General features: G+C 62.2%; 1 protein-coding gene across 1 annotated transcript in view; it reads left to right on the top strand.

The window, feature by feature from the left end:
* LOC136006485 (neurexin-2-like) overlaps positions 1–26,195 on the top strand; it is a gene marked incomplete at its 5' end in the record, with an annotated part of 52,126 nt that overhangs the window by 14,966 nt on the left and 10,965 nt on the right. Inside the window, 10 exon segments of the mRNA XM_065664516.1 lie at positions 615–641; positions 2,542–2,661; positions 4,262–4,643; positions 5,947–6,137; positions 7,847–8,020; positions 9,367–9,486; positions 18,598–18,779; positions 21,704–21,763; positions 21,765–21,876; positions 25,222–25,311. Of these exon segments, the coding sequence (XP_065520588.1) occupies positions 615–641; positions 2,542–2,661; positions 4,262–4,643; positions 5,947–6,137; positions 7,847–8,020; positions 9,367–9,486; positions 18,598–18,779; positions 21,704–21,763; positions 21,765–21,876; positions 25,222–25,311 (1,458 nt within the window).

Consider the following 26,195-nt stretch of genomic DNA (forward strand, 5'->3'; position numbering starts at 1 on the left):
ATGGGGTTGGGGATCCCCCCTTCATTGGGGCCCCCACCGTGGTTTTGGGGACCCCCAAGGGGTTGGAGACCCCGCTGTGGTTTTGGGGTCCCCCCATGGGATTGCCCCCCCCCCCCCACCCCGGTCCCAGCGCGTTTGCCCTCCCCCGCCCCCAGCGGTTGACGAGGGGGGGCCCAGGCCCGGATCCCATTGGGATTCCCCTGGATCCACTGGGCTGGGCCCTGCCAAGGCCGGGACCCCCCTGAGGTGCCACCAATATCCTGACCCCCCCAGCACAGCCCAGTGCTGTTTCCATCCCCTCCCATCCCATCCCATCCATCCCATCCCATTCCATCCATCCTATCCCATCCCATTTATCCCATCCCATCCATCCCATCCCTTCCCATCCCAGTTCAACCCCAGCCCGATCCCAAACCAGTCCCATCCCAGTCCCAATCCCATCCCCAGTCCCCTCCCAGTCTAATCCCAACCCCCCCCCATTCCCCCCCCCATTCCCCCCCCATTCCTGCCCCATTCCCGCTGGCACCCGGGTCCCGGCCGCTCGTCCCCGGGGCGGTGGCTCCGGTGGCCCCGGTGGCTCCGAAGGGCTGATCCCGCTGCTCTTCTCTCCCCAGACTGCGTGCGCGTGGGCTGCAACCCCAGTAAGTGCGGGACCCCCGGGGGCGCCCAGCGCCTGGGTCCCCCCGGCCCCTATAGGGGTGACCCCCCCAAAACAGGGTCCCCTATAGGGGTGACCCCCCCCAACGCCTGGGTCCCCCTGGCTCCCCTATAGGGGCTGAACCCCCCTTCGTAAATGTGGCTGAACCCCCCCCAAACCGGGTCCCCTCTAGGGGTGACCCCCCCAAACCGGGTCCCCTATAGGCGTGACCCCCCCCCCCTGCATTGGGCCCCCCAGTCCCCATAGGGGGGGACACACGAGTGTGTGTGAGGAGCAGGGGGGTCCTCGTGCACCAGGATGTGCCCCCCCCCCCCCCCATGTCCAAGGGGGACCCAGGCAAGCCCCAACCCCCCCCGGACCCACGCGTGCACACACGTGACACGGCACAGCCGTGCACGGGATGCGTGTGCACACACACGAACACACACGGGTGCACACACGTGTGCTGCAGCCGTGCATGGGTGCACACGCGTGTGCACGGCCACACGCTGTAGCTGTGCACCAGCACACGCGCTGCAGCTGTGCCCGCACACACGTGTGCGCACGTGGCCTGGGAGCACGCACACATGTGCACACGCCCCACGTGGACACGCGTGGGCTCACACCCTACCCCATGTCCCCGGCTGGTGCACGTGTGTGTACATGTGTGTGTATGTGTGTGTACGTGTGTGTGTATGTGTGTGTACATGTGTGTTTATACATGTGTGTTTGTACACGCGTGTGCACATGCATGTGCACATGTGTGTACGTGTGTGTATGTGTGTGCACATGTGTGTAAATGTGTGTGCACATGTGTGTGCACATGTGTGTTTGCACATGTGTGTGTACCTGAGTATGCACATGTGTGTGTACATGAGTGTGCACATATGTGTTTGTACATGTGTGTGTACCTGTGTGTGTACATGTTTGTGCACGTGCGTGCACATGTGTGTTTGTACATGTGTGTGCACATGTGTGTGTACATGTTTGTGCACATGTGTGTGCACATGTGTGTTTGTACATGTTCGTGCACATGTGTGTGCACATGTGCGTTTGTACATGTGTGTGCACGTGTGTGTACATGTTTGTGCACATGTGTGTGTACATGTGTGTACATGGCATGAAGGGGAGCACACGCGTGGGCATGCTGTTTCTTTAGCAGGGGGGTGCATGGGGTTTGCATGGAGGGCTTGGAGTTGTGTGCATGGTGTCACCCATCAGTGCCCGGTGTCACCCATCAGTGCCCAGTGCCACCTGCCTATTCCCAGTGTCTTGATGTCCCATTGTCCTGGTGCCCAGTATCCCATATCCCACTGTCCCAGTGTCCCAGTGTCCAAATATCCTGGTGTCCCAGTGTTCCAGTGACCCCATATCCTGGTGTCCTATATCCCACTGTCCCATATCCCGTTGTCCTAAATCCCACTGTCCCATGTCCCGCGTCCTATGTCCCCTGTCACGCTGTGTCCCGTGTCCCCTGTCATGCTGTGTCCCATGTCCCCGTCATGCTGTGTCCCATGTGCCCTGTCATGCTGTGTCCCATGTCCCCGTCATGCTGTGTCCCATGTGCCCTGTCATGCTGTGTCCCATGTCCCCGTCATGCTGTGTCCCATGTGCCCTGTCATGCTGTGTCCCATGTCCCCGTCATGCTGTGTCCCATGTGCCCTGTCATGCTGTGTCCCATGTCCCCGTCATGCTGTGTCCCATGTCCCCGTCATGCTGTGTCCCATGTCCCATGTCCCCTCTCACGCTGTGTCCTATGTCCCCTGTCATGCTGTGTCCCCTGTCACGCTGTGTCCCGTGTCCCCTGTCATGCTGTGTCCCATGTCCCCTCTCACGCTGTGTCCCCTGTCCCCTGTCACACTGTGTCCCCTGTCCCCTGTCACACCGTGTCCTGTCTCCCCCAGGCAAGGGCCCCGAGACGCTGTTTGCGGGGCAGAAGCTGGATGACAACGAGTGGCACTCGGTGCGGGTGCTGCGGCGCGGGCGCAGCCTCCAGCTCTCCGTCGACAACGTCACCGTTGAAGGTGCGCGGAGACCGGGACACGGGGGCACGGGGGGGGGGGGACAGCCCAGGAGGATGGGGGTGCTTGGTCATGGATGCTCAGCTCCATGGGAGGTGGATGCTCATGTCCATGGGTTATGGATGCGCATGTCCATGGGTTATGGATGCTCAGGTCCATGGGTTATGGATGCTCAGGTCCATGGGATGTGGATGCTCAGGTCCATGGGTAAAGGATGCTCAGGTCCATGGGTTAAGGATGCTCAGCTCCATGGGTTATGGATGCTCAGCTCCATGGGTTAAGGATGCTCAGGTCCATGGTTTATGGATGCTCAGGTCCATGGGTTATGGGTGCTCGGCTCCATGGGTTGTGGATGCTCAGCTCCATGGGAGGTGGATGCTCAGGTCCATGGGATGTGGATGCTCAGGTCCATGGGTTATGGATGCTCAGCTCTATGGGATGTGGATGCTCAGCTCTATGGGATGTGGATGCTCAGCTCTATGGGATGTGGATGCTCAGCTCCATGGGAAGTGGATGCTCAGGTCCATGGGTTAAGGATGCTTAGGTCCATGGTTTGTGGATGCTCAGGTCCATGGGTTATGGATGCTCGGCTCCATGGGTTGTGGATGCTCGGCTCCATGGGTTAAGGATGCTCAGGAACATGGGTTATGGATGCTCAGGTCCATGGGTTATGGATGCTCAGCTCCATGGGTTATGGATGCTCAGCTCCATGGGTTATGGATGCTCAGGTCCACGGGTTAAGGATGCTCAGGTCCATGGGTTAAGGATGCTCAGGTCCATGGGTTAAGGATGCTCAGGTCCATGGGAGGTGGATGCTCAGCTCCATGGGTTATGGATGCTCAGGTCCACGGGTTAAGGATGCTCAGGTCCATGGGTTATGGATGCTCGGCTCCATGGGTTGTGGATGCTCGGCTCCATGGGTTAAGGATGCTCAGGTCCATGGGTTAAGGATGCTCAGCTCCATGGGTTATGGATGCTCAGGTCCATGGGTTATGGATGCTCATGTCCATGGGTTAAGGATACTCAGGTCCATGGGTTAAGGATGCTCATGTCCATGGGTTAAGGATACTCAGCTCCATGGGTTATGGATGCTCAGGTCCATGGGTTAAGGATGCTCAGGTCCATGGGAGGTGGATGCTCAGCTCCATGGGAGGTGGATGCTCAGCTCCATGGGTTATGGATGCTCAGGTCCACGGGTTAAGGATGCTCAGCTCCATGGGTTATGGATGCTCAGGTCCATGGGTTATGGATGCTCAGCTCTATGGGATGTGGATGCTCAGGTCCATGGGTTAAGGATGCTCAGGTCCATGGGTTAAGGATGCTCAGGTCCATGGGTTATGGATGCTCAGGTCCATGGGTTAAGGATGCTCAGGTCCATGGGTTAAGGATGCTCAGGTCCATGGGTTATGGATGCTCAGGTCCATGGGTTATGGATGCTCATGTCCATGGGTTAAGGATACTCAGGTCCATGGGTTAAGGATGCTCAGGTCCATGGGATGTGGATGCTCAGGTCCATGGGTTAAGGATGCTCAGCTCCATGGGCCATGTCTCACTGGGAGGCGGTACCCGGGGACACCCACATGTCCCCGCTGTGCCCCCGCAGGGCAGATGTCGGGCTCCCACGTCCGCCTCGAGTACCACAACATCGAGACGGGCATCGTGACGGAGCGGCGCTTCCTGGCCGTGGTGCCCTCCAACTTCCTGGGCCACCTCAGCGGGCTCCTCTTCAACGGGCAGCCCTACCTGGACCTCTGCAAGAACGGGGACATCAGCTCCTGCGAGCTCAACGCCCGCTTCGGCCGCCGCACCATCGTGGCCGACCCGGTGGCCTTCCGCGGGCGCGGGTCCTACGTGGCGCTGGCCACGCTCCAGGCCTACTCCTCCATGCACCTCTTCTTCCAGTTCAAGACCACGACGCCCGATGGCCTCATCCTCTTCAACAGCGGCAACGGCAACGACTTCCTGGTGGTGGAACTGGTGAAGGGGTGAGGATGCGGCTGCAGGGGCTCCTGGGTGCCTTGGGGACCCCCTGGGCCTCCTTAGACCCATCCATGGGGATGCGGATGCTCAGGTCCATGGGGATGTGGATGCTCAGGTCCATGGGATGTGGATGCTCAGGTCTATGGGGTGTGGATGCTCAGGTCCATGGGATGTGGATGCTCAGGTCCATGGGATGTGGATGCTCAGGTCCATGGGATGTGGATGCTCAGGTCCATGGGATGTGGATGCTCAGGTCCATGGGATGTGGATGCTCAGGTCTATGGGATGTGGATGCTCAGGGCCATGGGATGTGGATGCTGAGGTCCATGGGATGTGGATGCTCAGGTCCATGGGATGTGGATGCTCAGGTCCATGGGATGTGGATGCTCAGGTCCATGGGATGTGGATGCTGAGGTCCATGGGGATGTGGATGCTCAGGTCCATGGGATGTGGATGCTGAGGTCTGTGGGATGTGGATGCTCAGGTCCATGGGATGTGGATGCTCAGGTCTATGGGATGTGGATGCTCAGGTCCAAGGAATGTGGATGCTCAGGTCCATGGGATGTGGATGCTGAGGTCCATGGGGATGTGGATGCTGAGGTCCATGGGATGTGGATGCTCAGGTCTATGGGATGTGGATGCTCAGGGCCATGGGATGTGGATGCTCAGGTCCATGGGATGTGGATGCTCAGGTCCATGGGATGTGGATGCTGAGGTCCATGGGATGTTGACACTCAGGTCCATGGGATGTGGATGCTCAGCTTCATGGGGATGTGGATGCTGAGGTCCATAGCATGTGGATGATAACCCTTCTGGAGACCTTCTCAATGTCCTAGACCCTTGGGGACCCCAATGGGACACCAGGGAGCTCCTGGGGCCTTTGGGGACCCCCTGTGGCGCCCTGGGGTTGTTGGCGACCCCGTTGGGGCCCTCCTGACCCCTCTTAAGGCCCCCATAAGCCCTGGGGATCCCCTACCCCAAGGGGCCAATCCCTTCCTTGCTCATCAGACCCCGCCCCTTTGACTCAAGCTCCTCCCCCTTTGCTCAGACCCTGCCCTATTAGACCACGCCCCTTAGACCCATTGCATTATCTGTTCAATGTGGGAGGGCTTGGCTCCTCCCACTTGTCTCAGGCCACGCCCCCGGCTGTAGCCACGCCCTCCCCCCCAATGTACATGCACTGTTTGTTTGCCTGGGGGGGGTGTCTCCCATTGGCTCTGGCTCCTCCCCCTTGTCTCAAGCCCCGCCCCCATTGTCTCAGGCCACGCCCCCTTGTCTCAGGCTCCGCCCCTCTCCCCCCCCCCCCAGGTACATCCATTACGTGTTCGACCTGGGGGACGGCCCCTCGCTCATGAAGGGGAACTCGGAGCAGCCGCTGCACGACGGGCGCTGGCACGAGGTGTCGGTGGCCCGGGACGGCGGCTCCGTGCACGGGCTGCGCGTGGACGGGCGCCCGGTGACCCAGCACGGCCAGCCCGGCCGCAGCCTCGACCTCAAGGGTGAGCCCCCCCACCCCCCCCCCCCCATTGGGGTGAATGTGGGGTGGGAGCCGTGGGGTGAGTGGGGGCGCCCATGGGTGACCCCTACAGAGCTGGGTGCGTGGGGGCATCCATAGGGTGCCTGGGGCGGCCTCACTGGTGATGCCCGTTGGGGTGGATGGGGATGTGGTGGCAGCTGTGGGGTGGGAGAGGGGTACCCATGGGTGATCCCCATATAGGGGTGCACACATGGGGGGACCCATAGGGTGGGGGGTGGCACCCGTGGGTGACCACCACAGGGGGTTGTGCATGGGGATTCCATGGGGTGAGGGATGGCACCCATGGGGTGGATGAGGGGCACCCATGGGTGATCACTATATATAGGAGTGGATGCATGTGGGGACCCATAGGGTGTGGGATGGCACCCATGGGTGATCCCCATATATAGGAGTGGATGCTTCTGGGGACCCATGGGGTAGAGGATGGCACCCATGGGTGACCCCCATAGGGGATTGTGCATGGGGGGACCCATGGGGTGAGTGAGGGCAGCCATGGTGTGGATGAGGGGTACCCACAGGTGATCCCTATAGGTAGGGGTGGGTGCATGGGGGTGCTCGCTGAGGTGAGTGCCAGCACCCATGGGTGATCCCTATATATAGGGATGGATGCATGGGGGGACCCATGGGGTGAGGGATGGCACCCATGGGGTGGATGAGGGGTACCCATGGGTGATCCCATGCATAGGGATGGATGAGGGGTACCCACGGGTGATCCCCATGTATAGGGATGGATGAGGGGTACCCACGGGTGATCCCATGCATAGGGATGGATGAGGGGTACCCACGGGTGATCCCATGCATAGGGATGGATGAGGGGCGCCCACGGGTGATCCCCATGCATAGGGATGGATGAGGGGTACCCACGGGTGATCCCCATGTATAGGGATGGATGAGGGGCGCCCACGGGTGATCCCATGCATAGGGATGGATGAGGGGTGCCCACGGGTGATCCCATGCATAGGGATGGATGAGGGGTACCCATGGGTGATCCCTATATATAGGGATGGATGCATGGGGGGACCCATGGGGTGAGGGATGGCACCCATGGGGTGATGAGGAGTACCCACGGGTGAGTGATGGCACCCATGGGGTGGATGAGGAGTACCCATGGGTGGTCCCATGTATAGGGATGGATGAGGGGTGCCCACGGGTGATCCCCATGTATAGGGATGGATGAGGGGTACCCACGGGTGATCCCCATGTATAGGGATGGATGAGGGGTACCCATGGGTGATCCCATGTGTAGGTATGGATGAGGGGCGCCCACAGGTGATCCCCATGTATAGGGATGGATGAGGGGTGCCCATGGGTGATCCCATGCATAGGGATGGATGAGGGGTACCCGTGGGTGATCCCATGCATAGGGATGGATGAGGGGCGCCCACGGGTGATCCCCATGTATAGGGATGGATGAGGGGTACCCGTGGGTGATCCCATGCATAGGGATGGATGAGGGGTACCCATGGGTGATCCCTATATATAGGGATGGATGCATGGGGGGACCCATGGGGTGAGGGATGGCACCCATGGGGTGATGAGGAGTACCCATGGGTGAATGATGGCACCCATGGGGTGGATGAGGGGTGCCCACGGGTGATCCCATGCATAGGGGTGGGTGCATGGGGGCGCGCAGCGGGGTGGGTGCCAGCACCCATGGGTGTCCCCCCGCAGGGGAGCTCTACGTCGGGGGTGCGAGCCGGGCGCTCCTGGGCCGCCTGCCCAAGCTGGTGGCCTCGCGCGGGGGCTTCCAGGGCTGTTTGGCCTCCCTGGACCTCAACGGGCGCCTGCCCGACCTCCTCGGGGACGCGCTGCAGCGCGTGGGGCACGTCCAGCGCGGCTGCGACGGTGAGGGGGGAGCGGGGACACGGAGGGGATGGGGGGCACCAAGGGACGGGGGGGCACTGAGGGGATGGAAACAGCGGGGATAGAGGGGAGATGGAGGGATGCGGGGGGCACTGGGGCAGGGGGGGACCGGGGACACAGTGGGGATGGGAGGACACTGGGGCACAGGGGGATAGGGGGGACCAGGAACATTGGAGACACCGGGGGGACAGGGAGCGAGGGGGGACACTGGGATAGGGGAGACACCAGGGGCATGGGGATACAAGGGGGGACCGGAGACACAGTGGGGATGGGAGGCACCAAAGGACAGGGGGGGCATTGAAGGGATGGAGACAGCAGGGATACAGGGGGGATGGAGGGTTATGGGGGGACACCGGGACAGGGGGGACCACGGACACTGGGGGGGACAGGGGAATGGGGGGGACACCAGGGGGATGGGGACACTCGGGGCGGGACACAGGAGGGTGCCTGGGTGTGCACAGGGGTGCGTAAGGAGGCAGGAGGGCGCACGAGGGTCGATGGGGATGCATTGGGGGGCAAGGGGGATGCATTGGGGTGCATTGGGGTGCGCAGGGGCACACAGGGATGCACGAGGGCCGGTGGGGGTGCATTGGGGTGCACAGGGGACGCATTGGGGTGCATTGGGGTGTAAGGCAGATGCATTGGGGTGCACAGGGGCACACAGGGATGCATGAGGGCCGGTGGGGGTGTATTGGGGTGCACAGGGGACGCATTGGGGTGCACAGGGGGTGCATTGGGGTGTAAGGCAGATGCATTGGGGTGCACAGGGGCACACAGGGATGCATGGGGATGCATTGGGGTGCCCGGGGGATGCACTGGAGTGCACAAGGGGCGCACAGGGGGTGCATTGGGGTGCACAGGGGCACACAGGGATGCACGAGGGCTGGTGGGCGTGCATTGGGGTGCACAGGGGGTGCGTTGGGGTGTAAGGCAGATGCATTGTGGTGCACAGGGGCACACAGGGATGCATGAGGACCGATGGGGATGCATTGGGGTGCCTGGGGGATGCATTAGAGTGTACAGGGGGATGCATTGGGGCACACAGGGGAGCACAGGGATGCACGAGGGCCGGTTGGGGTGCATTGGGGTGCACAGGGGATGCATTGGGGTGCACGGGGGCACACAGGGGGATGCACTGGGGTGCATTGGGGTGCACAAGGGGCGCACAGGGGGATGCATTGGGGATGCATTGGGGTGCACGGGGGCACACAGGGGGTGCATTGGGGATGTATTGGGGTGCACGGGGGATGCATTGGGGTGCATTGGGATGCATTGGGGTGCATTGGGGTGCACGGGGGTGACCCCCCCCCGTGACGCGGCGCCCGCAGGCCCCAGCACCACGTGCACGGAGGAGTCGTGCTCGCACCAGGGCGTCTGCCTGCAGCAATGGGACGGCTTCACCTGCGACTGCTCCATGACCGCGCACGGCGGCCCCGGCTGCAGCGAGCGTGAGTGGGGGGGCGCGGGGGGGGCTCGGGGTGCAGGGGGACCCCCGCCCCCCCCCCGCTGCCCTCGCACCATCGGGGTCCGGGTGGGGGTGGGCAGAGCCGGAGCCTCCGTGGGGTGGGGGGCTCTGTGGAGCTCTATGGGGCTGCCGTGTCTATGGGGCTGCTGTGAGTGTCTGTGGGTGTCTATGGGGCTCTATGGGTGTCTGGAGGTCTCTGTGGGGATGCTATGGGTCTCTATGGGCAGCTGTGGGTCTCTATGGGGCTGCTATGAGTGGCTGTGGGTCTCTATGGGTGTCTATGAGTCCCTGTGGGTCTCTATGGGGATGCTGTGGGTACCTATGTGTGTCTATGGGTCTCTGTGGGTCCCTGTAGGTCTCTATGGGGATGTTATGAGTCTCTGTGGGGCTGCCATAGGTCTCTATGGGTCTCTGTGGGGCTGCTATAGGTCTCTATGGGTGTCTATGAGTCCCTGTGGATCTCTATAGGGATGTTGTGAGTCCCTGTGGGGACTGCCCCATCTATGGGGCTGCCGTGAGTGTCTATGGATATCTATGGGTCCCTGTAGGTCTCTATGGGGATGCTATGGGTCTCTGTGGGGCTGCTGTAGGTCTCTGTGGGGCAGCCATGGGTCTCTATGAGTGTCTATGAATCCCTGTGGGTCTCTATGGGGCTGCTGTGAGTGTCTATGAGTCCCTGTGGGTCTCTATGGGGATGCTATGGGTCTCTGTGGGGCTGCTGTAGGTCTCTATGGGGCAGCCGTGGGTCTCTGTGAGTGTCTATGAGTCCCTCTGGGTCTCTATGGGTCCCTGTGGGTCTCTATGGGGATGCTATGGGTCTCTATGGGGCTGCTGTGAGTGTCCATGAGTCCCTATGGGTCTCTATGGCTCCCTGTAGGTCTCTATGGGGATGCTATGGGTCTCTGTGGGGCTGCAGTATGTCTCTGTGGGGCAGCCATGGGTCTCTATGGGTCCCTGTTGGACTCTGTGGGGCTGCTGTGAGTGTCTGTGGGTCCCTGTGGGTCTCTATGGAGCAGCTGTGGGACTCTTTGGATCTCTATGGGTCCCTGTGGGTCTTCTATGGGTCTTCTGTGGTTCCCTATGGGCTCCTATGGGGCAGCCGTGGGTCCCTGTGGCTCCCTGCGGGTCTCAGTGGGGCACCCATGGGTCCCTATAGTTGTCTATGGCTCCCTGTGGGTCTCTATGGGGATGCCGTGGGTACCTATGAGTGTCTATGGGTCCCTTTGGGTCTCTATGAGGCAGCCATGGGTCCCTGTGGGTCTCTATGGGGATGCCGTGGGTACCTATGAGTGTCTATGGGTCCCTTTGGGTCTCTATGAGGCAGCCATGGGTCCCTGTGGGTCTCTATGGGGATGCCGTGGGTACCTATGAGTGTCTATGGGTCCCTTTGGGTCTCTATGCGGCAGCCATGGGTCCCTGTGGCTCCCTGTGGGTCTCTATGGGGATTCCGTGGGTACCTATGAGTGTCTATGGGTCCCTTTGGGTCTCTATGAGGCAGCCATGGGTCCCTGTGGCTCCCTGTGGGTCTCTATGGGGCAGCCATGGGTCCCTATGTGTGTCTATGGGGCAGCCATGAGTCCCTATGGCTTCCTGTGGGTCTCTATGGGGATGCTGTGGGTACCTGTGAGTGTCTATGGGGCAGCCGTCGGTCCCTATGGCTTCCTGTGGGTCTCTAGGGGGATGCTGTGGGTACCTATGAGCGTCTGTGCGTCCCTTTGGGTCTCTATGGGGCAGCCACAGGTCCCTATGTGTGCCTATGGGGCAGCCGTGGGTCCCTGTGGGTCTCTATGGGGCAGCCGCGGGTTCCCCCTCGTGGGTCCGGCCGTGGCCCCACCCCCCTCCGGCCCCTCCCCCCGCCCCTCCCCCCTCCCCCGCCCCTCCCGCTGCAGCAGCCGCCGCCGCCGCCGCCGCCCCACGGCCCCCGCGCCCCACCGCGCCCCACCGCCAGCGACCGCCGCGCCCCACCGCGCCCCACAGCGCCGCAGCCGGAGCCGCGCAGGCCAGAGCCCCCCCGGCCCCATCCGCATCCGCATCCTCATCCCCCGCCGCCCCACCGAGCCCCGCACCCTCCGTCCGCGCCCCACAGCATCCCCCGCCCCACATCCCCGTCCCCCGCCCCACATCCCGCATCCTCCGCCCCACATCCCGCATTCACACATCACACATCCCACATCCCCCGCCCGACATCCCCCATCCGCCGCCCCGGAGCATCCTCCGCCCCACATCCCGCATCCTCCATCTCCCCCAGCCCCATCTCCCCCAGCCCCAGCCCCACATCCCCATCACCTGCCCCACATCCCCCACCCGCCTCCCCAGAGCATCCCCCCCAACATCCCCCGCCCCACACCCCGCATCCTCCATCTCCCCCGTCCCCACATCCCCATCCCCTGCCCCACATCCCCCATCCTTCATCCTCTCCACCCCCCCCCGCCCCACATCTCCCCCCCCACCTCCCCCGGACGATGCTCGACCCCCTCTGAGCCCCCCCCGCGCCCCCCCCCCCCGCCCTGGCCCCCCCCCGCGCCGGGGCCCCCCCGCGCCCCCCCCCCGCATGCGCTGAGCCCCGGGGGGGGGATCCAGAGCCCAGGGGGGGCCGGGACCCCCCGAGCCCTCCGGGGACCCCCCTCGCCTGCAGGGGGGGGGCTGCCCCCCCCACACCCCCCGTTGGGGGCCCCCTCAGCCCTGTTCTAAGGGGGGGGGATTCGGGCGACCCCCCCCCCTCCAGCCCCATTTTGGGGTGACTCTGCCCCCCCCCCCGTGGGTGGATCCGGGGGGGCTTTAACCCCATTGGGGGGATTCGGGGACCCCCCCCGGCCCTTGTGGGGTGACCCCGGGCCTGGCACTGAGGGATTTGGGGCTTTCCCCCCTCATCCCCCCCGAACCCCAGTTTGGGGCTCAGTCCCCCCCATCACTGCCCCCCCATTTTGGGGTGAGGCTCCCTTCCCCCCCCCCGTTTTGGGGTGCATCCCCCTCACCTCCCTGTCCCCCCCCCCATTTTGGGGTGAAAACTCCTCCTTTCCAGTCCCCCCCCCCCATTTTGAGGTCTCCCCCTCTCCCATTGACCCCATTTTGGGGTGACCCCTTCTCCCTCCATCCCCCCCATTTCGGGGTACCCCTTTCCCCCCCCACTATTTTGGGGTAACCCCAAAGCCTCCTTCCCCCATTTCGGGGTCCCCATTTTCCACCCCACTTTGGGGGTGACCCCCCCTCCTCCATCCCCCCCCCCATTTTGGGGCTCCTCCTCTTCTCTCCTCCCCATTATCGGGGTTACTCTCTCTCCCTTCCCCCCCCATTTCGGGGTGCCTCTTTTTCCCTTCCCCCCACTTTGGGGGTGACCCCTCCCACTCCACCCCCCCATTTTGGGGTACTCCTCTTCCCCCCCCATTTTGGGGTGACCCTCTCCCATTGACCCCACTTCGGGGTGACTCCCCCCCCTTCCCTCCATCCCCCCCCGTTTTGGGGCCTCCCCTCTCCCATTGACCCCACTTTGGGGGTGACCCCCTCCTTCCATCCACCCCCGTTTTGGGGTGATCCCTCTCCCCCCCCATTTTGGGGCCCCCCTTCTCCCATTGACCCTACTTTGGGGTCCCCCCTCTCCCCTCCATCTGCCCCCACCCCCCCCATTTTGGGGTCCCCTCCACTTTGGGGTTGACCCCCCCCATTCCCCCCTATTTTGCCCACCCCCCTCCCATTGACCCTACTTTGGGGTCCCCCCTCTCCCCTCCATCCACCCCCACCCCCATTTCGGGGTCCCCTCCACTTTGCGGTTGAACCCCCCCCTTCCCTCCATCCCCCCCATTTTGCCCACCCCTCTTCAGTGTTGCCCCCCACTCCATCCCACCCACATTTTGCCCCCTCCCTCCCATTGACCCCTCTTTGGGGTCCCCCTCTCCCCTCCATCCCCCCCCATTTCGGTGTCCCCCCACTTTGGTGTTACCCCCCCTCCCATTAACCCCACTTTGGGGTTTAACCCCCCCTTCCCTCCATCCCCCCCATTTTGCCCCCCTCTTCTTCCCCCACATTAGTGTTGCCCCCCCCTCAATCCCCCCCTCATTTTGCCTCCCATTGACCCCTCTTTGGGGTCCCCCTCTCCCCTCCATCCCCCCCCATTTCGGTGTCCCCCCACTTTGGTGTTACCCCTCCCCCCATTAACCCCACTTTGGGGTTTAACCCCCCCTTCCCTCCATCCCCCCCATTTTGCCCCCCTCTTCCTCCCCCACATTAGTGTTGCCCCCCCCTCCATCCCCCCCTCATTTTGCCCCCCCCCCCCCATTGACCCCTCTTTGGGGTCCCCCTCTCCCCTCCATCCCCCCCATTTCCGTGTCCCCCCACTTTGGTGTTGCCCCCCCCCCCTTGACCCCACTTTGGGGTTTAACCCCCCCTTCCCTCCATCCCCCCCATTTTACCCCCCTCTTCCCCCCCACTTTAGTGTTGCCCCCCCCTCCATCCCCCCCCCCCTCTCCCATTGACCCCCCTTTGGGGTCCCCCCTCTCCCCCCCACCCCCCCCCCCCATTTCGGGGTCCCCCCCCCCGCGGATGGGGGGCGGCCGCTGAGCCCATGCGTTGCGGGGGGGCCGCGGCGCTGCTGGCGCTGGGGGCGCTGCTGGCGGCGCCCGCGGGCGCGGCGCGGGTCAGCTCCAGCCTCTCGAGCACGCACCACGTGCACCACTTCCACAGCCGGCACCGCAGCGTCCCCATCGCCATCAACCGCGCGCCCGTGCTCACCCGCGGCCACCACGGTGAGGGCCGCACCGCGGGGGGGGCACCCTCGGGGACGCCGACCCCTCCACAGGGGCACGGAGCCACCCATAGGGAGCTGGGGCCACCCATAGGGAGCTGGAGCCACCCATAGGGACATGGAGCCCTCCATAGGGAGCTGGAGCCACCCATAGGGAGCTGAAGCCACCCATAGGGACATGGAGCCCTCCATAGGGAGCTGGAGCCACCCATAGGGAGCTGGAGCCACCCATAGGGACATGGAGCCCTCCATAGGGAGCTGGAGCCACCCATAGGGAGCTGAAGCCACCCATAGGGACATGGAGCCCTCCATAGGGACATGGACCCATCTATAGGGAACTGGAGCCACCCATAGGGAGCTGAAGCCACCCATAGGGACATGGAGCCCTCCATAGGGAGCTGGAGCCACCCATAGGGACATGGAGCCCTCCATAGGGAGCTGGAGCCACCCATAGGGAGCTGGAGCCACCCATAGGGACATGGAGCCCTCCATAGGCAGCTGGACCCATCTATAGGGAGCTGGAGCCACCCATAGGGACACGGAGCCCTCCATAGGGAGCTGGAGCCACCCATAGGGACACGGACCCCTCCATAGGGAGCTGGAGCCACCCATAGGGAGCTGGAGCCACCCATAGGGACATGGAGCCCTCCATAGGGAGCTGGACCCATCTATAGGGAGCTGGAGCCACCCATAGGGACATGGAGCCACCCATAGGGAGCTGGACCCATCTATAGAGAGCTGGAGCCACCCATAGGGACATGGACCCGTCCATAGGGAGCTGAACCCATCTATAGGGAACTGGAGCCACCCACAGGGAGCTGGACCCCTCCATAGGGACATGGAGCCACCCATAGGGAGCTGAACCCATCTATAGGGAGCTGGAACCACCCATAGGGAGCTGGAGCCATCCATAGGGGGCTGGACCCATCCACAGGGACGTGGACCCATCCATAGTGACATGGATCCGTCCATAGAGACATGGAGCCACCCACAGGGACATGGACACATCCATAGGGAGCTGGAGCCACTCATAGGGACATGGAGCCACCCATAGAGAGCTGGGCCCGTCCATAGGGAGCTGGAGCCACCCATGGGGACCTGTACCCATCCATAGGGAGCTGAACCCACCCATACGGAGCTGGAGCCACCCATAGGGACATGGACCTGTCCATAGGGACATAGAGCCACCCATAGGGAGCTGAAGCCACGCATAGGGAGCTGGACCCGTCCATAGGGGGCTGGACCCATCCACAGGGACGTGGACCCGTCCATAGGGACATGGAGCCACCCACAGGGACATGTACCCATCCATAGGGAGCTGGACCCACCTATAGGGAACTGGAGCCACCCACAGGGAGCTGGACCCATCCATAGGGAGCTGGAGCCACCCATAAGGACATGGACCCATCCATAGGGACATGAAGCCACCCATAGAGACATGTACTCATCCATAGGGAGCTGAACCCACCTATAGGGTGCTGGAGCCACCCATAGGCAGCTGGACCCATTCATAGGGACATGGAGCCACCCATAGAGAGCTGGAGCCACCCATAGGGAGCTGGAGCCACCTATAGGGGCATGGACCTGTCCATAGGGAGCTGGACACCCCATAGGGACAGGGACCCATCCACAGGGACATGGACCGGTCCGTAGGGACATGGAGCCACCCAGAGGGAGCTGGACCCATTCATAGGGACACGAACACCCCATAGGGACATGGAGCCACCTGCAGGGAGTCGGACCCATCCATAGAGACAAGAACCAACCCATAGGGACCTGAACCCATCATAGAGATCTGAACCCATCCATAGGGACCTGGACCCCTTCGTAGGGAGCTGGACCCATTCAAAGGGACCTGGACCCATCCATAGGGACCTGAACCCACCTATAGGGACCTGAACCCATCATAGGGACCTGAACACCCCACTGGAGACCTGAACACCCCCATAGGAACCCCTATAGCGACCTGAACCCACCATGGGGACCTGAACACCCAATGGGGGCCTGAGCCCACCACAGGGACCTGAACCGATCACAGGGACCTGAACACCCCATAGGGTCCCCTATAGGGTCCTGAATCCATCATAGGGACCTGAATACCCCTACAGGTACATGAACCCACCCATAGGGACCCCTATAGGGACCTGAACCCCTCATAGGGACCTCAAAACCCACCATGGGGACCCCAGAACCACCCCATGGGGACCCAAACACCCCATAGGGACACCGGGAGCACCGCATGGGGACCCCAGAACCCCCATCCTCAGCCTCATCATCCTCACCATGGGACACCCCCCCCCCTCATCCTCATGGGGAGCCCCTCCTCATCCTCCTCATTGGGACCCCAAAACCTCATCCTCATCCTCATGGGGAACTGCTCCTCATCCTCATCCTGCTCACAGGGACCCCCCAAAACCTCATCCTCTTCCTGGGGGCCCCCCTCTTCCTCCTCCTCATGAAGAGCCCCAAACCCCCCTCTTCCTCCCCCTGCAGAGCCCCAGGCTTCCTCCCCTCCCCTCCCCTCCTCCTCCTCTTCCTCCCCTCCTGCCCGCAGCGGCCCCAAGCTCCCGTCCTGCTCTTCCTCCTCCTCTGCTCGCGGCTTCCTCCTCCTCCTCCCTTCTCACCCTCCTCCTCCTCCCCATCTGCTCCTGAGTGCTCTCAGGCCGGCCCCTTCCTCCTCCTCCTCTTCCTCCTCCCCCTCTCCTGCTTGTGCAGACCCCAAAAGCTCCATCTCCCTCCTCCTCCTCCTCCTCTTCCTCCTGGGGACCCCAGAGCTTTTTCCTTCCCTCTTCCTCCTCCTCCTCTTCCTCTCCCCCCAGAGCAGTGGGGCCGGGCAGGGTTTGGGGTGCGGGGGGTGGTGGTGGTGTTTGTGCCCCCCCCCCCCCCTTGCACACGCGTGTGCACAGCCCCACGGCGTTGTCTGCGTGTGTGCACGCATCCTTCCTGTGACCCCCAAGTGCTTGCACCCCACGGGGATGTGGGGCTGGGCTGAGCCCTTCTGTGGGGCGAAATCCTCCTGCAAGGGGATGGGCTCACGGGGCTCTCACAGCCCCCACCCCCCTGCCCCTTCCCCTGCACCCACTTTGGTGGGGGGGGTACCCAGGGCTCCCCCCCATGCTGGGGATATCGCTGTGCCCCTCATGGACCCCCAGAGATCCCTATGGGTCCCATGGACCCCGTGACCCTCATAGACCCCAATGACCCCCATAGAGCCCATAGATCCCCATGACCCCCATAGACTCCCACTGCCCCCGTGCCCCCATGGTTGCCATAGACCCCATAGGCTTCATGGACCCCAATGGACCCCCATGACTCCCATGCCCTCCAGGACCTGTATGGGGCCCCATGGACCCCATTCTCCCAATGACCACCATAGAACCTGTAGAGCCCTGTGGACCCCATAGACTCCAATGACCTCCGTGGATGCCATGACCACCATGGACCCCATAGACTCCCATGACCCCCATGGACCACATAGATGCCATTACCACCATGGATGCCATAGACCTCCATGGACCCCATAGACTTCAATGACCCCCATGGACCCCATAGACCCCCATGGATCCCATGGAGTGCAATGTCCCCCATGGACTCCATAGACTCCAATGTCCCCCATGGGCCTCATGGACCCCATAGTGCCCCATAGACCCCATAGACTCCAGTGACACTCATGGACCACATGGACCCCATAGTGCCCCATGGACCCCATAGAGCCCCATGCCCCTTATTAACCCCAGTGACCCCCATAGACCCCATGGACCTCATGACTGCCATGGACCCCATAGACCTCATGGACCCCATAGACCCCAATGCCCCCAATGGAACCCATGACCCCCATGGACCCCATAGACCCCATAGACCTCATAGACCCCATTGACCCAGTAGACCCCATGGACCCCATAGACTCCAATGCCTCCCATGGACCCCATGACCCCCATAGACTCCAATGCCCCAAATGGACCCCATGACCCCCATTGACCCCATAGACCCCACTGACCCCATAGACACCATGGACCCCATTGACCCCACGGACCCCATTGACCCCATGGACCCCATAGACCCTGTAGACCCCATAGACCAAATAGACCCCGTAGACCCCATGGACCCCATTGACCCTATAGACCCCATTGACCCTATAGACCCCCCATTGACCCCGTAGAACCCATTGACCCCATTGACCTCCTAGACCCCATTGGCCCTGTAGACCCCATGGAGCCCACTGACCCCATAGACCCCATAGACCCCATGGAGCCCACTGACCCCATAGACCCCATAGACCCCATGGAGCCCACTGACCCCATAGACCCCATAGACCCCATGGAGCCCACTGACCCCGCTGACCCCGTGTCCCCGCAGCGGGCACCACGTACATCTTCGGCCGCGGCGGGGGCCTCATCACGTACACGTGGCCGCCCAATGAGCGGCCGAGCACGCGCGCGGACCGGCTGGCGCTGGGCTTCAGCACGAGGCAGCGCGACGCCGTCCTCCTGCGCGTGGAGAGCGCCGCGGGGCTGGGCGACTTCCTGCAGCTCCACATAGTGCGTACAGCGTGGGCTCCGGGGACAGGGGGCTATGGGGGGACATGGGGGCTATGGGGGCTATGGGGGCTATAGGGGCTATGGGGGACATGGGGGCTATGGGGGCTATAGGGGCTATGGGGGCTATAGGGGCTATGGGGGACATGGGGGCTATGGGGGCTATAGGGGCTATGGGGGCTATAGGGGATATGGCGGATATGGGGGGACATGGGGGGTATGGGGGGACATGGGGACTATAGGGGCTATGGGTGACTTCCTGCAGCTCCACATAGTGCGTACAGCGTGGGCTCCGGGGACAGGGAGCTATGGGGGGACATGGGGGGCTATAGGGGCTATGGGGGACATGGGGGGCTATGGGGGCTATAGGGGCTATGGGGGACATGGGGGCTATAGGGGCTATGGGGGCTATAGGGGCTATGGGGGACATGGGGGCTATGGGGGCTATAGGGGCTATGGGGGCTATAGGGGATATGGCGGATATGGGGGGACATGGGGGGTATGGGGGGACATGGGGACTATAGGGGCTATGGGGGCTATGGGCGACTTCCTGCAGCTCCACATAGTGTGTACAGCATGGGCTATGGGGACAGGGGGCTATGGGGGGACATGGGGGGCTATAGGGGCTATGGGGGCTATAGGGGACATGGGGGACATGGGGGGACATGGGGACTATGGGGGCTATAGGAGCTATAGGAGCTATGGACGACTTCCTGCAGCTCCACATAGTGTGGACAGCATGGGGCTATGGCGGGTATGGGGGCTGTGGGGGCTATAGGAGCTATAAGGGGCTATGGGGCCTATGGGCGACTTCCTGCAGCTCCACATAGTGCGTACAGCATGGGGGTATGGGGGCTATGGGGGGACATGGGGAGCTATAGGGGCTGTGGGGGCTATAGGAGCTATAGGAGCTATGGGGGCTATGGTGGCTATAGGGGCTATAGGGGCTATAGGAGCTATAGGAGCTATGGGGGCTATAGGAGCTATAGGGCCTATGGGGGCTAAGGAGCTACAGGGGCTATGGGTGACTTCCTGCAGCTCCACATAGTGTGTACAGCATGGGGAGGATGGGGGTATGGGGGCTATAGGGGCTATGAGGGCTATGGGGGCTATGGGGGGTATGGGGGCTATAGGTGACTTCCTGCAGCTCCATATAGTGCGCGCATGGGGGGTATGGGGACACTGGGGGCAATGGGGGGCTATAGGGGTTATAGGGACTATGAGCAACTTCCTGCAGCTTCACATAGTGCATGTGGGGGGGGGGTATGTGGGCTATGGGGACATGGGGGGGCTATAGGGGTATGGGGGGCTATAGGGGCTGTGGGGGGCTGGGCGACTTCTTCCAGCTCCACATAGTACGTGCATGGGGAGCATGGGGGCTATGTGGGCTATGGGGGTGACAGGGGGCTGTAGAGACATGGGGGGCTATGGGGGTTATGGGAACAGGGAGGTGAGGGGGTGAATGGGGGTCTATGGAGCGCTGGGTGACTTCTTGCAGCTCCACATAGTACATGCATGGGGGGTATGGGGGGACATGGGGGCTATGGGGGGATATGGGGGGCTATAGGGGGAGTGGGGGACTTCCTGCAGCTCCACATAGTATGTACAGCATGGGGGCTATGGGGAGCTATGGGGGCATGGGGGTGATGGGGGATATGAGGACTTGGGGGCTATGGGGGCATGGGGGTGATAGGGAGCACATGGGGCTATGGGGGTATGGGGGGCTATGGGGGCATGGGGGTGATGGGGGGATATGGGGACATGGGGGGGCTATGGGCAACATCCTGCAACTCCACATAGTACGTGCATTGGGGTGGGTATTGGGGGGTCTATAGGGCATGGAGCACTATGGGGGGCTTTGGAGGGGCATGGGGGGCATGGGGTGTGATGAGGAAGTATGGGGATATGGGGGGGCGTTGAGCTATGGGGGGCATGGGGAGCTATGGGGGTGATGGGGGACTTCCTGCAGCTCCACATTGTATGGCACAGGAGGGGCTATGGGGGGCTATGAGGACCTGATGGGCATGGGAGTGATGGAGGGAGTAGGGGTTATGGGGTGATGGGGGGACATGGGGTGATGGGGACATGGAGAGTTATGGGGGGCTATGTGGGTGATGGGGGTGTGCAGGGTATGGGGGTCATGAGGGGGGTGGGGGACTGCCTGTAGCTCCACACTGAAAAAGGGGAATAGGGGAGTTGGGGGGCTTGAGGGGGGCATTTGGGGTATGGTGGAAATGGGGGTCTTGGGGCTATGGGGGGGGTGATGGGGCTATGGGGGGGTACTGGGGCTACTGGGGGGTGTTGGGTCTATTGGGGGTGATGGGGCTATGGGGGGGGTGATGGGGCTATGTGGGGTACTGGGGCTACTGGGGAGTGTTGGGTCTATTGGGGGGTGATGGGGCTATGGGGGGTGGTGGGGCTATGAGGGATACTGGAGCTACTGGGGGGTGTTGGGTCTACTGGGGGGTGTTGGGGCTATGGGGGGTGATGGGGCTATGGGGGGGGTGATGGGGCTATTGTGGGGTACTGGGGCTACTGGGGGGGTGTTGGGTCTATTGGGGGGTGATGGGGCTATGGGGGGTGGTGGGGCTATGAGGGATACTGGAGCTACTGGGGGGTGTTGGGTCTACTGGGGGGGTGTTGGGGCTATGGGGGGTGATGGGGCTATGGGGGTGTGATGGGGGCTATGGGGGGTACTGGAGCTACTGGGGCGTGTTGGGTCTATTGGGAGTGATGGGCTATGGGGGGTGATGGGGCTATGAGGGATATTGGAGCTACTGGGGGGTGTTGGGGCTATGGGGGGTGATGGGGCTATGGGGGGGTACTGGGGCTATGGGGGTCGCTGCTGCTCCCCATCCCAGGGGGTCCCGTGGGGTCTGTGGGGGGGCGCCGTGGGGCGGGCGTGGACCCACGGTGCCCCCCCGCAGGCGCAGGGGGCCGTGGGGGTGCTCTTCAACGTGGGCACCGAGGACATCGCCCTGGAGGAGCGCGCGGGCCGCGGTCAGCGACGGCCGCTTCCACGTCGTGCGCTTCACCCGCAGCGGCGGCAACGCCACCCTGCAGCTGGACGGGGGCCCCCTGCACGAGCGCTACCCCCCAGGTACCCCGCGCCGCCGCGCAGCTCCCCCGTAGCGCCCTATGGCACCCTGTGGCACATACAGGCACCCTATGGCACCCCTATAGCACCCTATGGCACATACAGGGAACCTATGGCACCCCTATAGCACCTTATGGCACATACAGGGCACCCTATGGCACCCCTATAGCACCTTATGGCACATACAGGCACCCTATGGCACCCCTATAGCACCCTATGGCACATACAGGCACCCTATGGCACCCCTATAGCACCCTATGGCACATACAGGCACCCTATGGCACCCCTATAGCACCTTATGGCACATACAGGCACCCTATGGCACCCCTATAGCACCCTATGGCACATACAGGCACCCTATGGCTCCCCTATGGCACATACAGGCACCCTATGGCTCCCCCTATAGCACCCTACAGCACATACAGGGACCCTGTGGCGCCCCTATAGCACCCTATGGCACATACAGGCACCCTATGGCTCCCCTATGGCACATACAGGCGCCCCTATGGCTCCCCTATAGCACCCTACAGCACATACAGGGAACCTATGGCACCCCTATAGCACCCTATGGCACATACAGGCACCCTGTGGCACCCCTATAGCACATACAGGCACCCCTATGGCTCCCCTATGGCACATACAGGCACCCTATGGCACCCGTATAGCACCCTATGGCACATAAAGACACCCTATGACTCCCCTATGGCACATACAGGCACCCTATGGCACTCCTATAGCACATAAAGGGAACCTGTGGCACCCCTATAGCACTCTATGGCACATATAGGCACCCTATGGCTCCCCTATGGCACATACAGGCACCCTATGGCTCCCCTATAGCACCCTACAGCACATACAGGGACCCTGTGGCGCCCCTATAGCACCCTATGGCACATACAGGCACCCTATGGCTCCCCTATAGCGCCCTACAGCACATACAGGGAACCTATGGCACCGCTATAGCACCCTATGGCGCATACAAGCACCCTATGGCTCCCCTATGGCACATACAGGCACCCTATGGCACTCTTATAGCACCCTATGGCACATAAAGACACCCTATGGCTCCCCTATGGCACATACAGGCACCCTATGGCTCCCCTATGGCACATACAGGCACCCTATGGCTCCCCTATAGTGCCCTACAGCACATACAGGGAACCAACCTATGGCACCGCTATAGCACCCTATGGCACATACAGGCACCCTATGGCTCCCCTATGGCACATACAGGCACCCTATGGCACTCCTATAGCACCCTATGGCACATAAAGACACCCTATGGCTCCCCTATGGCACATACAGGCACCCTATGGCTCCCCTATAGCACCCCTATGGCACATACAGGCACCCTATGGCACCCCTATAGCACCCTATGGCACATACAGGCACCCTGTGGCACCCCTATGGCACATACAGGCACCCTGTGGCTCCCCTATAGCACCCTATAGCACATACAGGCACCCTAAGGCACTCTATGGCACATACAGGCACCCTATGGCTCCCCTATAGCACCCTATAGCACATACAGGCACCCTATGGCACATACAGGCACTCTGTGGCTTCCCTATAGCAGCCTATGGCACATACAGGCATCCTAATGCACCCCCAGAGCACATACAGGCACCCTACAGTGCCCCTGTGGTACCTACAGGCAGCCCACTGCACCCCTATGGCACAAGAGGCACCCCATGGCACCCGATGGCACATACAGGCAGCCTACAATACCCCTAAGGCACCCCCAGAGCACATACATGCACCCCACTGCGCCCCTATGGCACTTAAAGGCACCCCACTGTGCTGTGCTGTGCCCCCTACAACACCCCTATGGCACCCCTATGGCACCTATGGGCACCCCACTGCACCTCACTGCACCCTGCTGTGTCCTTACAGCACCCCTAAGGCACCCCCCGATCACCCCACAGTGCCGAGGGGCACCCTACAGCACCCCCCATGGCATCCCCAGGACACTTACAGGAACCCCACAGCACCCCCTATAGCACCTATAGACACCCTATGGCACCCCATAGCACCCACAGACACCCTACAGCCCCCTTAGCACCCCTGTAGTCCCCTAACGAGTGGCTCCTCCCCTAATTAGGGCCCCCCCTAACCAGGGCACTAACGACGGGCATGAGGGGACCCCGGGGACACCCCCCCTAACGCCCCCCTAAACGCCACCTAAACCCCCCCCCCCACCCCCCGTGGTGACACCGGTGATGGGGACGTGGTGGTGACACCGCGGTCCCACCATGATGCTGATGGTGCCACCGTGGTGATGCCAATGGGGACACCCCTGATGTCACGGGGTCCCGCCATGGTAATGGTGATGGTGATGCCAATGGTGATGCCACAGTCCCACCATGGTGATGCCAGTGACACCAATGGTGATCCCATGGGACATCGGGATAGCAATGGCAATGCTGCGGGCGACATCATGGTCCCACCATGGTTCCATGACGGTGATGCCACTGGTGACCCTTGGGAACACCATGGTGATGCCAATGGTGATGTCACCATGGTTCCATGATGGTGATGCCAATGGTGATGTCAGTGGTGATGCCAATGGCGATGCCACCATCCCACCACTGTGATCCTGATGCCACCAGTGACGCCATGACCTCACCATGGTTCCATGATGGCGATGCCACTGGTGACCCTTGGGAACGCCATGGTGATGTCAATGGTGATGTCAATGGTGATGCCACCAAAGGCGCCATGATCCCACCATGGTTCCATGATGGTGACACCAATGGTGACCCTGTGGAACACCATGGTGATGCCGATGGTGATGCCAATGGTGATGCCAATGGTGACGCCACCATGATTCCATGATAGTGATGCCAATGATGATGCCACCATTGTTTCATGATGGTGATGCCAATGGTGATTGCCACCATGGTTCCATGATGGTGATGCCAATGGTGATGCCAATGGCTATGCCACCATGGTTCCATGATGGTGATGCCAATGGTGATGCCACCATGGTTCCATGATGGTGATGCCGATGGTGATGCCAATGGCGATGCCACCATGGTTCCATGATGTTGATGCCAATTGTGATGCCAATGGCGATGCCACCATGGTTCCATGATGTTGATGCCAATTGTGATGCCAATGGCGATGCCACCATGGTTCCATGATGGTGATGCCAATGATGATGCCACCATGGTTCCGTGATGGTGATGCCAATGGTGATGCCAATGGTGATGCCAATGATGATGACACCATGGTTCTATGATGGTGATGCCAATGGCGATGCCAGTGGTGATGCCACCTGTGGCACCATGGCCCCGCGGTGGTACCGCAGTGGCCTGGCCCCGTAACGCTCTTCTCCTCCCTCCGAAGGCAGCGGGGACAGCGAGCGGCTGGCGCTGGCGCGGCAGCGCATCCCCTTCCGCCTGGGGCGGGTGGTCGATGAGTGGCTGCTCGACAAAGGTAACCCGGCAGAGAGCACCCCCCGCCCGCCCCACAGCGCCCCACGGCGCCCCCATAGCGCCCCACAGCACCCACAGGCCCCGTGCCCACGGGGCTGGGACCCGCAGATCTGGGGAGCCACGGACGTGGGCATCCAGAGATCTGGAGACCCAGAGATGTGGGACCCATAGGTCTGGGCACCCATAGATCTGGGGACCCGCAGATCTGGGGACCCAGGCATTTGGGCCCCATGGATCTGGGAGCTCCAGGGCTGAGGACCCATAGGTCTTGGCACCCATAGATCTGGGGACCCGCAGATCTGGGGACCCAGGCATTTGGGCCCCATGGATCTGGGAGCTCCAGGGCTGAGGACCCACAGATCTGGAGCTCACAGGTCTCTGGACCCATAGATCTGGGCCCCGCAGCTCCAGGGATGAGGGTGTCCGGGCCCCACATCTCTGGGGACCCAGAAACTCGGCCCCATGGATCCAGGTCCCACATCCCCAGGACCCCGTTGTTCGGGGGGGGGGTCCCATTGACCCCGTTGTCCCCATTGACCCCATTGACCGCTGGGGGCGCTGCCCCATTAACGGCCCCTTAAACCGCGCTTTAACCCTTCGAGTGCTGCCGGCCCCGGCCCTAAACCAGCATAAACCAGTTTAAACCAGCATAAACCCACAGCGGCACCGGGGGGCGGGGGGAAAGGGGGGGGGGGGGGGGCAAGAGGGGTGTGTGCAAGAGGGGGGCTGTGCACAAGAGATGGGTGTGCACAAGGGCCGGGTGTGCACAAGGGCTTGGTGTGCACAAGGGCTGGGTGTGCACAAGGGCTTCCTGTGCACAAGGGCTGGGTGTGCACAAGGGCTTGGTGTGCACAAGGGCTTGGTGTGCACAAGGGCCGGGTGTGC

This window comes from Lathamus discolor, unplaced genomic scaffold (assembly GCF_037157495.1).
Source record: "Lathamus discolor isolate bLatDis1 unplaced genomic scaffold, bLatDis1.hap1 Scaffold_236, whole genome shotgun sequence".
Lineage (NCBI taxonomy): Eukaryota > Metazoa > Chordata > Aves > Psittaciformes > Psittacidae > Lathamus > Lathamus discolor.